The sequence below is a fragment of the Schistocerca americana genome, chromosome 7, assembly GCF_021461395.2.
Source record: "Schistocerca americana isolate TAMUIC-IGC-003095 chromosome 7, iqSchAmer2.1, whole genome shotgun sequence".
Taxonomy (NCBI): domain Eukaryota; kingdom Metazoa; phylum Arthropoda; class Insecta; order Orthoptera; family Acrididae; genus Schistocerca; species Schistocerca americana.
The window spans coordinates 518,875,320-518,891,114 of record NC_060125.1 but is presented as its reverse complement, the minus strand read 5'-3'; the positions used below and the strand labels follow the sequence as shown (position 1 = coordinate 518,891,114).

General features: G+C 37.7%; 1 protein-coding gene across 7 annotated transcripts in view; it reads right to left on the bottom strand.

Annotated features, from left to right (window-relative positions):
- Positions 1–15,795, bottom strand: part of LOC124621768 (transcriptional enhancer factor TEF-1) — an 803,182-nt gene that overhangs the window by 3,045 nt on the left and 784,342 nt on the right. For all 7 annotated transcript variants that reach the window (XM_047147194.1, XM_047147197.1, XM_047147191.1 and 4 more), the window contains exons 8-10: positions 11,026–11,203; positions 9,252–9,314; positions 5,440–5,606 (exon numbers count right to left, since the gene is read on the bottom strand). In XM_047147194.1, the coding sequence (XP_047003150.1) occupies positions 5,440–5,606; positions 9,252–9,314; positions 11,026–11,203 (408 nt within the window). The remainder of the gene's footprint in view (positions 1–5,439; positions 5,607–9,251; positions 9,315–11,025; positions 11,204–15,795) is intronic.

The following is a 15,795-nucleotide window of genomic DNA, read 5'->3' as shown; positions in this document are numbered from 1 at the left end:
AAAGAGCATAATAATGTTTTTAGTTAGCATATATATGGGTTGCACAACAAAACTGAAACACCATGAAAAATGTATGCGTTAACAGAAATGCAGAGGCTAGCCAAATCTGTAGGTTCCACTGTTGTATTTGGTCACAAACAGCACATGCACAGCACAGTGTCTTCAACATGTTGTGAGGTGTGTAGGATCAAAGGAAGTTTTATTTTAGTTGTCATCCTGGTAGTTCTGTAGTCTTAACCTATTGGTGCAGTAGCTGAATTTACAATGATATCAGTTGAATATTCATAATTAATTATTGTAATACTACTTAACGTGTTTGTTAAAAAATGGTGGAGAGTACCAATGTAGAAATGATGAACTATATTCATGTGGCAAGGATCATATCTACACTGCTGGTGGACAGCAGTAGCAGACAAAGATCTTACACTAGCAACAGCCAGGCACGAGAAAAAGAACCAAAGCCATATGAAATAATGACTCAATTGGTAAAAGTAACGGTATCGCTGTATTAATGGTTCATGATAGTTGAATGGTTTAACTCTGCAAGTGTTCACAACTGAAATACTGTCTAGTGGTTTCCACTGTGAATTACTGGATGGCTAGTTAGGGAGATCTGGCTACATAATGGAAACAGGGGGCTTGATTAGTTTGTTGGATGATAAAAATATTTCATAGGGAGGGTTGTATGGGATCAAGGGGTGGTTGGAATGCTAAAAAGGTCAGGTTATTAGAGGAGAATGAAACAAGTCACTTAAGAGCTCAAAATGATGTAACACATCAGGTAAAAAATTACATTTCTAATAAAGAGATAGGAAAACAGATAATTTCAGACACTGAAAATCTATTTACAAAAGTTTAATTCCCCTCTCCCCCTCCCTAATTTCGTAAATCTTGACTTTGCAGCTGCATCACACCACTTCTCTGCCCCATCACGCCACTTCTTCGCCTACAATTATCTCCATAGCTGTAGTGGCTGGTTGTTGTTTCAAATATTTGAGGTCAATGATCTCTCAGATTTTCTCAGCACAACTCATTTATAGTGAGCTTCCTACTGTTCAGCAGAGTTAGTGTTTCCATTTTCAGCACAATATTCAACAACCAGTGCATGCTCTGTAAAACAAAAGAACATCAAAAGCTGCAGAGGATGTTGGGAATTTATCTCTGCTTTAACTAAAGCTCAGCTACAACTAGAGGTGTGAGATCAACAATAGATCACAGTCCAGCTGGTGTCCAAGCAGCAAGTAAACAAATAGCAAAACTCAAAGCATCTGAAGAAGATGGCTAGGTCAGTCGTCAAAATATCGTCCAGAAAATGGACACAACAACTCAGCTGATCACCCAGAAGCTCACTATTATTTAAGGGCTGCCTCAAACATATCCTTTGCTGCAGAGTGGCTGTTCTTTTCATCTTCTTCCCTTTCTTGATCATCATCAGACTCTTGCTCAACATTATACTGCTGCAACGCAGGATTGATCATCTGATCATGTTCAAGTTTTTCATTGGCAACAGCAGTAATATCACCTTCTGCTAGCCATTCCGCAATATCAGCAGGCTGGATACGATTTTAATGAGTTTTCAAATCAGTGACCCACAATGTCTGACTCATTATTTTATGGAAGTTCTTGCTCTTAATTTAGGCTAGGGCAAATTTACTTCGGTTTTCTGAAGTTCTCCCAGGCTTGAGTAGTGGTGTAAATTATTATGCTGAATCTTTTTATTGCTTCCAAAAGATCACAACATTCTTCTGTTTTCTTGAACAAAGCACTGACGCATTTCCTCCTGTAATATCATTTTAACTGACACCCTGGTCCACTGGTTGGATTGCTGAAGTCATGTGGCGGTGGGGGTGGGGGGAGGGGGAGGGGGGGGGCTTGTGGCGTTGTCTAGCAATACAACTGCATGGGAGGTAGTTTTTTTTAGTTCAAGTACTTTCACCATCCAAGCACTTTTTTACCATCATAAGAACGGGAAGTGTTTTTGAAGGATCTTGGGTTCTTGAATTTGCTGATTACAAACAACGGCAATTTGCAGTCACCCCTTGCATTGCTACAGGTTGGAATAGTCAGCCTATCCTTTGCTAGTCTTCTTCCTGGGACTGTTCCATTGTCAGAGGCAAGGTTTTTTTGAAGCAGCATTTTCTAGTTTGGTTCTGTTTCATCCATGTTGTACAAGTGGCTAACTACCAGTTGATTTTCTGAGACTATATTTCAAAATTTTCAACAAATTCCCTACTTGTCATCAGAAAATTTTTCACCTGAAATAGCAACTTGCCTAATGCTGTGACAATTTTTCCACAGGTGAAGCCAACTTTCACTTGCTTGGAATACGTCATCTTCGCCACCCAATTTTTGTTGCAACTGAATTGCTGTTTCTTTTATGATGGGGCCTGATAGTGGGGTCCCCTTATATCCTTCCTGACAAAACTGAGTCCCCACAGCATCTTACATGAGCTTGAGTTTTGATTTTTTCAATGCTTTTCTAGTTTTTAAGTTTTTGTACAGAAACCACATATTGATCATACAGTGCTGATAGCCCATAAACTGTCAAGATCTTTCGTGTAACAGTACGAAGTAGCCCACCGGAAACAATTATGCAATTACATCATAGTATATCATTACCTTAATTTTTTAATGACACAAGTGCCCATTAAATTAGTAAACCATAGTGAAATGTGATTTGCCAACATATTTTCCTGTGGATTTTTTTATCACTGTACTGGGGGACAGGTAATTGCTGGCAATTGTTCACTGCCATCAAATTTAGACAGACACGAAAGAATAAAAGAAAGCTTCAGCACATCAACTAAAAATAAAGAAGTTTTGAATATTAAACTTCCTGGCAGATTAAAACTGTGTGCCAGACCAAGACTCGAACTCGGTCTGGCACACAGTTTTAATCTGCCAGGAAGTTTCATGTCAGCGCACACTCCACTGTAGAGTGAAAATTTCATTCTAGTTTTGAGTATTATTTACAAATTAGTAAATTCTCCCCAAAGGTAACTTGAGTCCCAATAAAAACAAAAGAAACCAGTGATGGAATTAATTTAAAGAGAGAAGACTTTTGGAAGTTTATAAAAGAGATTTAAATACAAAGATTTTAATGATATGCTACCAGTTACCAGGATGAAAGAAACAAAGTTCTGAGATGCAATAGTTTAGCATTATGGCTAGCTTGACAATATTTTCTGAGTAGACTTTCATACAAAATAAAAATAATTGAAGAAGGAAACATTATCCTTACAGGTGATTACCATCTAAAGACCCATTTCATTGCAAAATATCTGAGAAAATAAAATAAATAACAAAAAAATATTTATGTTATACTGAAACAAAAGAGAGAGAAATTGTGTCAATAAAAATTGCATCACTGACTTAGTGTTCAATTATCTCTCATTTGAAATGGTCAACATTAATTCACAATCTAAGGAAAAGCTGTGCCATTATGTATTATAGTGTATTGTAAGTAAAGGAAATTCCTTAAGCAGCAGGTCTGCTCAGGATTGATTAACTTTGAGAGATGGATTGTTATTGGACATTATATTTCATTAGAAAGATACCCAATTACATTTCATGAGATTGATCAAAGGCAAAGTTATAACTACTGTTGAATTAATTTTAATCATTTGTTATTTTAAATAAAGCACATAAGCTACAGGTTGTTTTTTGATGTTGAGTAAAACTAGTTTATGACATGCAGCCAATATATTGTGTCGTATCCTTGTATATCCATACAGATTGCTTACTGCTGTGTGTCATTTTGCAGAATACGAAAGCAGAGGTTGGACAGTACTACGTCGTTCAATAAAACATTTAACTGTAGTAAATGTTGTCTACTCATTATTGAAAAGTTAAACTGTGTACTTGCAACTGGCTAATGGCAGCTGGTACTAAGGCAGTTCATATTCAGTGTTACACATAACTGCTTGTATTCATATGAAATTTAAATAAATTACATAAAAAATAAACTTGTGCAGGATCAGAGTAATACCAAATTTATGAGCAGGCTATATATACATATTTATATTTCTCCATATATGTGCTCATGTCATAAGAGTTGTTTCCTGTAGAGGTTGTGAAGCATCATTCACTACCAATATATAATTCGTGTAACACAGTGCAAGAAGTGTTGACTGCAGCCAAGATTGTATAATTAACCACATTACAAGAAGTGGGGATCCGGAACTGCCAATTCATAAAGTAATGTTTGTTTGAGATGTAATTGCATAGGTACTCTTCCATCAGAAAAGGTCAAAACAATGTCCTGCAATGTTGAGAGAGCATTGTGTCAGATCTAAGCAGATTTGAATGTGGGAAAATTGTTGGTGCTCATATGGTGTGTGCTTCCATAAACATGGGAGTCAGAGTGTTTAATATGGTGCCTCTTGAAACACTATAGATGCATACCACATATAGGAAAGTGGAAAATCAACTGCTAAATCACAACAGGAACGAAAGTGTGTCGAGTGATCACGATGGTCAGTCACTGAAGAATATTGTAATAAAAAACAAGAGGGTGACAGCTAGAAAAGTCACTGCAGAATGGAATGTCACACTTACATACTCCTGTAAACACAACAATAATACAAAGGGAGCTCCATAAGCACTGAATGGCAGGGTGAGCTGTAATTCTACACCAATCATCAGTGATGCAAATGCTCTTAGCAGGAAAACATGGTGCAGAAGCCATAAAACATGGACTAAGGAGCTCAGGAAGAACGTCATCTAGTCAGATGAGCCTCGTTTCACCATGTTTCCAATTTTAAACGAGTCTACATTCCAGCAGCGAAACATGGTGGGAGTTCGGTGATGATTTGGCTAGTCATATCGTGTATTTTTTTCGGCCCCACTGTTACTCTACAAGGTCATATAACTGCCAAGGATTATGTGACCATTTTGGCTGATCACATCCATCCCTTAGTACAAAGTCTGTTTTTCATAGTGGTGTTGCTGGGTTCCAAGATGATGGGGCCCCTGTTTACACAGCTTCCACAGTCCAGGACTAGTTGTGTGAGCACCGGGATGAACTGTTGCATTTCCTTTGCCCACCAGCGCCACCAAAACTCAATATTGTTGAGCCTTGTGGTTGTCTTTGGAGAGAAGTGTGTGGGATCACTATCCATCTTTGTTATTGATACCAGAACTTGCCACTGTTTTGCTGAACGAATGGTACAAGGTACCTTTGAATGCCCCTACAGGACCTGTGTTAATCCATTCAGAGACAAGTGTAAGATGTTTCAAATGCTAACCATTTTCTCCACACTGTATTAGGCATGGTACAGTGTTGCTCTTGTGGTGTTTCAATTTTTTTGTCCATCCCCTGTATATGTCCAATAACTATTTCATATGGCTACAATATTTTTTTAACAGAAGTAAATCCATATTTTCAAAACTGCAATTGTAGATCTCAAAGGAATGTCCCTAAAAGGAAGCAGAACTCACTGGCTTGTAACTCCATAGAAGGCTCCAGCTTCGTCCTGGATGTTAGTGTTCAGATCTGCCCAGAATTTGACAAGGAAAAATGCATTCTGCGGTCCTTTGTCATAAAGCTCTTTCAAGCCACCTTTCTTCTCAGGAAACTTATCATAAATCTGCCGGACATCAACTGCCTGTGGAATCAAGAAGTATGATTAGTAAAGTAATAAAATATTAAATTAATAATTAAAAAAAGCTTTTGTCTTGAAACAAAATAATATGTCCTGCTATGCACTATGACAAAAATTTGTGTTTTTTATGTGAATATCAGGTATTTCTAATTCAAGAATTGGATCATCACATGAAGTCCTTCATCCTGCCCTGCCTCATTATTTATCACATTAGGAAGTACTAACAATATGGAAAGGATAGATTGCTACTCACACACAAAGGCAACATTGAATCACAGACATGCACAAAGGAAAGGAAGGCTAGAAATGTTTAAGCTTCTGGACACAGTGTTTCCTCAGTTGTAGAACTCTCACACAGTCACACAACAACAATTCACAAGCAAATGGCTACTGTCTTCTAAAGCACCTGGAGAGAATAGTGTGTGTGTGTGTGTGTGTGTGTGTGTGTGTGTGTGTGTGTTGTTGTTGTTGTTGTTGTTGTTGTTGTTGTGTGAATGTGCAAGAGCTCTACTTCTGAGTAAAGACTTTGTACAAAAGCTTTAACATTTTTAGCATTCCTTTTCTTGGTGCCTGTGTGTGACTCAATGCCTCCTCTACGTAGTGAGTAGCAATCAATCCTCTCCACATTGTTGTTATTCCATCCTAGACTTTCCATTGTTTGATTAGTATGTCAGCACACACTATTTGGTTCAATTCTAGCGTCCGATTCCACTCGTCGGCTTTGAGCAAAGACGTCATACCCAAGGCAGAGATGCTACATAGAGGCAACCTATGAAAGCAGCGGATCATACTCATAAACAAACAAATGTAGCATATGATAAAACTACAAACACAGTTCATGTGATTAATTACTTAGCCGCAAATTATACTGACAAGAATTAAAGGTAATGAAAATAAATAAGAACAGAAAAAAGAAGTATACATGTCTAAAATAAATTATTATTGTAATTTATGCAAGTAAGAAAAGCACAGAGCACCATTAAATCCAGTACAGTATAGCGCATAGTGAAGTCATAATATTATGAATCAGCATTAACTTTTAATACTAACTGCTAAATCTAATGGGATGAGTACACAAGTCACAAAAAAAACTGACAAAAAGTGGGGTCTAACAAATACTGAAATCAGCAACTGGAACTGACCTATATAGGTTAATTCCAGTTACCGATTCCAACCATTCCACAGTTAGTTATTTAGATAGTTTTAACAACAAGGGTGTGCATTAAATTGTTTCAGGATTTCTACATATGGTATTACTATCTTCATTACTTACCATGAAAAAGAGGAAAATTTGGAAGCTATACCTACACTAGTTATTAATTTTTTGCAGTAGTTCTGAGATCAATAAGAAATTTAGAAATCCTATAAAAACATAGTCCACAAATATACAGCAAAAATGTCCAAAATTATGAACCATCAAAAAGTTGGAATCGGGTTCCAGCCATTCAATGATTCATTATTTAGATAGTGTTTTCAGCACATGTGTGTAGTAAAATGTAGGTTAATATGATTTCTGCATTCCTAATGGCTATCTGAACTACTGCAAAACAGTTACTAATATTGGAATCGGTAACTAGAATTGACCTATATAGAAGGCCAGTTCTAGTTACCGATTCCAATTTTTGTAATTCACCACAGTAGCTTTAGAGAGCAATTACAAATGTAGAAGTGGTATTACGTTTCTGTGCATATAACTGCAAAAATAATTTACATATGAATCATGGAGCGGTTGGAATCTGTAACTGGAATTTAACTATATAGGTTAATTCTAGCTATCCATTCCAATATTTTATTTTTTGCAGACATTCATTTGTCATGTACTGGCTTTTCCTTCAGCATTTAAAGTGTCAAGTTTCTCCACATTTTATGCTACTGTTTCGTGTTTGTTGTCATTCATTTAATTTTCCCCTTTTTCTGATACATGCACCTCCACTTTCCTGCGCTTCTCCCATTAGATTCAATAATTAATGTAAAATTAATGCTTTTTCATAGCATATAACTTAACCTACGCACTTTACTTTTATTCAATCTAAAGGGTCTCTTTGCTTTTCTAGTCGCAGGAATTGCGAGAATACTTCTTACCAGACACGAAATTTTTTAAAAATTCTTGTTCTTATTTTAGTTATCTTCAGTTTGTTTCAGTATAATTCATAACTAAGTAAATAATTGCGTGAATGTGACTGTAATTTTATCATATGCTACATTCGTTTGTTTATGATTGTGATCTGTTGCTTTCATAGATTGCCTATACATAGCATCTTTGCCTTAGGTTTGACATCACTGCTCAAAGCCGATGACTGGAATCGGATACAACAATTTATCCCAGTATTTCCCATAGATAATGTTGAAATGAGTGAACCTCCTTGTGCTGATCAATCAGATCCATTAGAACTACTTGTTTCTTTGTCTGCTATGTGTTTAACATTGTGCAGCATTATGTTCAATGGCAGCCATATTGTTTCTACTAAGAATCACAAATCCAGTCATTTGTTTTGTTTTGTTTTTTTTAATCACTTCACTTCACATAGATAATGAATGTTACATGTTATATTAGGTAATACTTATTTTGCAGCACCTGATAATTTCTCTGGTTCTCTCTTTCTCTTTTTATGCCCTTTTTTATGTTCATCACACACATGATTGCATGCTCAAGCATAATTTTTACCTGCAACCTGTAGTTAATATCCTGTACAAACAAAAAGACATGAAACCTTGTGCACTCTTAATTACTGTCATCTGCGGGCTTTTCATCCTTCCTTCTAATTGATGGTTCCCATTGGCCATCTTTTTCCCTATTTACACAGTTCTGACATTCATGGAACACACAGTACATCACCTGACTCCACAGCTTAATATGTTACATACAGCTTGTCTGTTGCAAGCAATTCTATGCACCAGTTCACTTGTTCTCATGCCCTTACAGCACTAAAAACTGGAGCTATCATAGAGATCCACACCAGAACCACTGCACATACATTAATCAACTGTCATTCTCTATTTACATCCTGGGGTCTAATTAACAGATCACCCTTTTGTCAACCAAGCAGCTACCTTCATTTCTTTATTTTCTCAAGTGGTTACCCATGAATTGCCTCCATTCTGAAAACTGATTATTGTTCAAGTAGCACAGCAGTTGCAGTTTGTTTTACTTTTTACCTTCCTTTGTTCATGATGTCATGATCTGCTTCTCACCACCTTTCTCTACTGCCTTTAAAATACACCTTTCTTATTTCATTGTCCAAATTTTTCTACACACACGCCCAAAAGAAATTTACATCAGAGATGCAATTTCTCATGGTTATCTGAGGAATGTAATGCAGCAGTGTATAATTTCTACAGTTTCTGTCAACAGTTGTTTTCAATACTTGCTAGGTATGAAAGATTAAATGCTGCATCAAATCTGAGCAGCAGTGGTACATCCTTTATACTGAAATTATTTTCAACTTCCAATATAAACAACTACAAAAATATTGCCAGTAATTTAGAATGGATGGGGAACACACACACGCACGCACACACACACACACACACACACACACACACACACACACACACACACACACATACCAGGTATTACCTGCCAAGGTTTCATACTCATCACATACGTAGAACAGAAATCAGTTTTTTCTCATATCAACATCTACTTACCTCTAACAGTGGCACAGAGTAGCTGGCTGATTCACCTATGTGCACAAACAAATGTTTGTGGTACTGAAACAAGAAAAAAAATATTTTTAAGTAAAATAACTCCTTAAAGCTGCAGAAATAACAGTATATACAAATAGCTTGTTCTGTAAACAATTTTGCAGTACAAAATTTGTAGTTTGCAGTGCAGGAGCAGTGACAGTCATAAAAACAGTAATGCTAAAATAATACCAGAAGTAAAAGACCATAAATACATAAACCACAAGATTTAAATAATTTAAGATGAGAAAATAACAACTCACTCAGCAGTAAAAGCACTTAGTCATCAAAAGGAACATAAACAAGATTGAAAACTTCACACTACAGTCAGCTGGGACTACCGCATTCGCTCACGTGCTCGTGTGTGTGTGTGTGTGTGTGTGTGTGTGTGTGTGTGTGTGTGTGTGTGTGTGTGCGCGCGCGTGTGTGGGTGGGGTGGGGGGGGGGGGAGGGGGGAGGGGGGGCTATGGAACTTCTGAGGCTTGTGCAAGTGCACTTTAACTACTCAATGCTTCTACTATTCAGCAAGCTGTTACCTTTATCCTTAAATCATTTACATCCTACTAAGTCTTTTCATTGACATATTTAAATCACAAAATACTCATAACTGCTACCAAGACTATAAAAAAGATTCTCCATTTAAAGACAGGACAAAAAAGGCTGGGATACAAGACTGCTGATACAGCGCAACCCTTCTATCCACCGCGGCACTGGGAGACAGAGGGCTGGGACGTTCCTCACCCCGACCACCCTTTACCCCTGGGAAAGATCCCAAGTACTCATATTGACATGAGGCTGAGTGGACCTCGAGCCAGTCTGGTGTGACTGGGAATGAGGAAAAATCCCTGCCCATACTTGGTTTGAACTCAGGATCTCCAGGGCCAGAGTGTAGTGCTTTAGCCACAAGGCAATTATGGTTCCCAAATAAACTATGAGGAAGGAAAAGTAAGATAGGCATTTGCTTCTCATTCTCTTTGCACTAAAAGTCAATAAATCTATCAAATAATGTTTTATTATTAGTTTCTATATAACAGGGGAAAATCAGTAGCAACTAATCACTCAAGTTGAAGAAAGCTAAATTTATCTGTACATGAAATGTGTTTTTAACTATATGAAGTTTACTGCAACAGCAACTATGCCAAACATCTGTTCTACAGGACTTAATCTCAGTTTCTAATCGCAGATATAGAGTAGAGAATTTAGGAGAACTTCAAAAAATAGTGTCGAACTCTGATGTCAGTCTGTCTTCAATCTTCACAGTTTAGGTAAGTAAAATCCCAAACACTGACAAAAATAACACCGGTATCTAATCACTTTTATTATATTTCCTGCTTTCCTATTTACTTTTGCCTTTTAAAAGTATTTGTGGTTCCACTGGGGCATGGGACGGAAGACCAAGCTGTTTGGTCCAACCCCCCCCCCCCCCCCAAAAAAAAATAAATAAATCCACTGGCTAGTCCACTGAGGCAGAATATTACTTGAATAAAATTCTGTTAACTACTGTTGGTCAATTTAAACCTTGAGCTCATCACAAAGACAATAACACAGTAATGATAAGATGCATTTTTCTTGGGTACTTATTTATACTCACTTTCATTGGAAGACTGAGTAATTATGTGAATCTACAAGAACAAGTGCCACTTTCATCATTGATTAATTAAATAAATTGATTATGAATCTTTTATAAACAGACTACTGCTTAATGATTGCAGTAAGAACTACACGTGCAAAAACTTACAGTATCGGCATCTTGCTGCTGTTCCATGAAGGCAGAGAATTCAACGAGACGGAGCTTATGCGTTGCAATAGCACGACCTTCCCATGGAGGTGGTGGTGGGGCCTGCAGTGTCATGTCACTAGAGGACACAGCTGTTGCTGGCTTCCCACCATAAGGAGGTTGTGCGAAAGGCTTAACACTGTAAAACAAACAACAATCAGAGTAGTTATATATAGTTTTATTATGATAATAGAATAGTAGAAATGGTCTCTTTAACATAGAAGAGATTTGAACTGTGAATATTCACAATGCAAATTGTAATTAAAAAGAAACAGAAAAATTCTATTTACAGAGAGCAAGCAGATACAAGCTTACAGATAAATACAGGGTTATTATAAATGATTGAAGCGATTTCACAGCTCTACAATAACTTTATTATTTGAGATATTTTCACAATGCTTTGCACACACATACAAAAACTCAAAAAGTTTTTTTAGGCATTCACAAATGTTCGATATGTGCCCCTTTCGTGATTCGGCAGACATCAAGCCGATAATCAAGTTCCTCCCACACTCGGCGCAGCATGTCCTCATCAATGAGTTCGAAAGCATCGTTGATGCAAGCTCGCAGTTCTGGCACGTTTCTTGGTAGAGGAAGTTTAAACACAGAATCTTTCACGTAACCCCACAGAAAGAAATCGCATGGGGTTAAGTCGGGAGAGCGTGGAGGCCATGACATGAATTGCTGATCATGATCTCCACCATGACCGATCCATCGGTTTTCCAATCTCCTGTTTAAGAAATGCAGAACATCATGATGGAAGTGCGGTGGAGCACCATCCTGTTGAAAGATGAAGTCGGCGCTGTCGGTCTCCAGTTGTGGCATGAGCCAATTTTTCAGCATGTCCAGATACACGTGTCCTGTAACGTTTTTTTCACGGAAGAAAAAGGGGCCGTAAACTTTAAACCATGAGACTGCACAAAACACGTTAACTTTTGGTGAATTGCGAATTTGCTGCACGAATGCGTGAGGATTCTCTACCGCCCAGATTCACACATTGTGTCTGTTCACTTCACCATTAAGGAAAAATGTTGCTTCATCACTGAAAACAAGTTTCGCACTGAACGCATCCTCTTCCATGAGCTGTTGCAACCGCGCCGAAAATTCAAAGCGTTGGACTTCATCATCGGGTGTCAGGGCTTGTAGCAATTGTAAATGGTAAGGCTTCTGCTTTAGCCTTTTCCGTAAGATTTTCCAAACTGTCGGCTGTGGTACGTTTAGCTCCCTGCTTGCTTTATTCGTCGACTTCCGCGGGCTACACGTGAAACTTGCCCGCACGCGTTCAACCGTTTCTTCGCTCACTGCAATCCGACCCGTTGATTTCCCCTTACAGAGGCATCCAGAAGCTTTAAACTGCGCATCCCATCACTGAATGGAGTTAGCAGTTCGTGGATCTTTGTTGAACTTTGTCCTGAAGTGTCGTTGCATTGTTATGACTGACTGATGTGAGTGCATTTCAAGCACGACATACGCTTTCTCGGCTCCTGCCGCCATTTTGTCTCACTGCGCTCTCGAGCACTCTGACGGCAGAAACCTGAAGTGCGGTTTCAGCCGAACAAAACTTTATGAGTTTTTCTACAAATCTGTAGTGTGTCGTGACCATATGTCAATGAATGGAGCTACAGTGAATTTATGAAATCGCTTCAATCTTTGTAATAGCCCTGTATTGAGCTAAAAAGAGTAAATGGTTGAAAGGATTCATATTATGGAGGCAGTCATCAAGTTTTGGACTTTATCCGAATTTGATAAGGCAAGTTAAACAAGAATTTTTGCCCAAGATTATGGATTTAATTAAAAGAATTCTTACTTCACTCCAGGACAAAGGAGACACAGCCAGACAGACCAAGAGAGTATAACAGTTTGGTGAAAGACAGGAAAGAGATAGAAATGATGAGACTAAGCTAGGACTAATTGAAAAAGTATATCAACTTATACATATGTTCATATCAGCTAGATAACTAGAATTTTATTCCTGCCTATATTTGATTATAGTACTATAGTTTCCTACATATGAGGTGTGATCAAAAAGTAATAGGATCTATAAAACACATGAAATTAAAAAAAAACCTGTTTTAATTTTTTTATCTTGTCGGTATACATGTTTCTCATATGTGTTTGCATTTTCAGCTGTTTTGAATATTTAGTTTATTGCTGACATTAAAAAATGTTACATGCGTTTTCAAGTGCTCGGCAAATTTTTTCTTTCAAAAAAGGTGGATTTAAGAATTTGCATTAAATTTTGCTAGCAAAATGGAACAAAGTGCAGCATCACATTCGAAATGTTGCCTGTGGCTTTCAGCAAATCTGCTATGTGTAAGACAAGAGTTTATGATCGGTATAAAGATGCTGACTGCCCTGGACGCCATAGCACATAATTACTGACAACAGTGTGGAAGAACTGAAGAAAAATGGTTCTGCAAAATCACCATATCACCATCAGGGAGGTTGCTGATGATGGAATATCCTTTGGCTTGTACCAAGTAATTTTTTCAGCTGTTTTGAGCATGTAACGTGTAGTAGCAAAGTTGTTCCGAATTTTTGAATTTCAATGCATAGACATTGCTCAGGAATTGCTGAATGAATCAATAATGACCCAGAACTTCTAAAGAACGTGACAAAACGTGGATAATGGGTATGAATTTGAAACCAAGACCCAATTGTTCCAATGGAAACTGCCATAAGAGTCAAAACCAAAAAAAACTTCGACACGTCCAACGATATGTGAAGGTTTTTCTCATTGTTTCCTTCATTTACAATAGATTAGTGCAACATGAATTCCTACCTTATAGTTGTATGGTAAATAAGGAACACTACCGGGAAGTTATGCACTGTTTGCATGAAGCAACCCACAGGAAACAACCAGAATTATGGCAAAACCACTCACAATAATGCACCCACCCACACATCAATGCTTGTTCACGATTTTTTGTCAAAAAACGGAACTGTTAAGTTGCCTCAGCCATGGATGCCTGTAACTTCTTTCTATTCTGGAGGCTGACAAAACTATGAAAAGGCATTGTTCTGACATCAATGATGAGATGAAAAAACAGAATTGCTGAAGGAGTTTAACACTGGAAAGTAAAATGAGTTCCAGAAATGCTTCCAAGATTGGGAAAAGCCTTAGCACAAGTGTGTCATACCTGAGGGTGAATTACTTTGAAGCTGACAAAGTTCATGTTGATGAATAAATGAAGATTCTTTGAGAAAACAAAAAATTCAATTACTTTTTGATCACACCTCATATACAGTATTAGTAGCATTACATAAAGTGGATTGGATAATGAAGGAGTTTATTAAATTATAAACAAGAAGGAAGGAAGAAGTAAGAAAACTATGTAAACCTGAAAAACTAAAGAAAGAATCCAAGACCTACATGCCACATATGTATAAGGGACATGTCGATCAACTCTGGAAGTCCAGGATTATAGGAAAAAAAATAGCTATATGAAATTACAAGTTCAATGAACATACCAGTTTCTGCTCACATTTTATTTTAATGGAACATTTTCTTTTCTTGTTCATATGAAATAATTTTAAGTTCTGTCTGTGAACTGTTCATCAGTTTTCATCTGCAGGATCATTTTGTATTTCTGAGGCACATATGCCACAAGGCCCAGAGTTCCTGGATAATCGTTACTATTTGTTTGAAAGTCACGGCCATGTAACTACATACAAAGACTTGAAATGTGTTAATTTATCTGAACATGTAACTGAGGTGCAAGAAATAGTTTGGGCAACATGATCTATTCCCTTCTTGGACATAAAAGAAAAACTTAATGGGTTTACAAACAAACTTACTCAACTATATGACAAATATGCTCCCCCAAAAACTGAAAAATTAAGAACGAAACCTGCACGTTGGCTTACTGAAGAACTAAAACAGCTCATAGACCTACATCTACATGTACATATATACTCCACTAGACACAAAGTAGTGTGTGGTGGAGGACGTGGCTCACACCAAAGTCATATTCCCCCCCCCCCCCCCCCCCCTGTTCCACTCGCAGATCACGCAGGAAAAACGACTGTCTGAACGCCTCAGCACGAGCTCTAATTTCCCTTCTCTTTTAATGGTGATCATTGTGCGATTTGAAAGTTGGTGGTAATAATATATGCTGTATATCCTCAGCAAAGATTGGATTTTGGAATTTAGCGAGCAGCCCCTTCCGTTTAGCATGTCATCTATCTGCAAGTGTTTCCAACTTCAAACTTTCTATGAGATTTGTAACACTCTCATGATGGCTAAATGCACCAGTCACGAATCTTGCCACTCTTGTTTGGACCTTCTCAATTTCTTGAATCAGACCCAACTGGTAAGGGTCCCATAAAGACAAACAATACTCTTAGATCTTGGAGACATTGCACATTCATGTTGACGTCCATCTCACTGGGCTTATTTCCACAACATAGTTCAAATAAAACTAATCAGTAAGTACACTTCCATTTCATTTCAACAGCTGTCATCCCTTACACATAAAAAGGTCCCTCCCTCACAGACATGGCATCCATGGCAAACATATCTGCTCCAACATCCATGTCAGTAACTTCAAATATTTCCTCTCCCACATATCTTGTCCACACACAAATCACTCTGGCAGTCTCCCTTCACCCAAAGAGCTACCAACTATTAGTGATCAAATGAAAAATAGGTAGAGTGCTTTGTCTAATGTGTCTTGATGAGAGAGGGATGTGCACGACCACACAAAGGTGAAGTGAGTTTAAACAACAAAG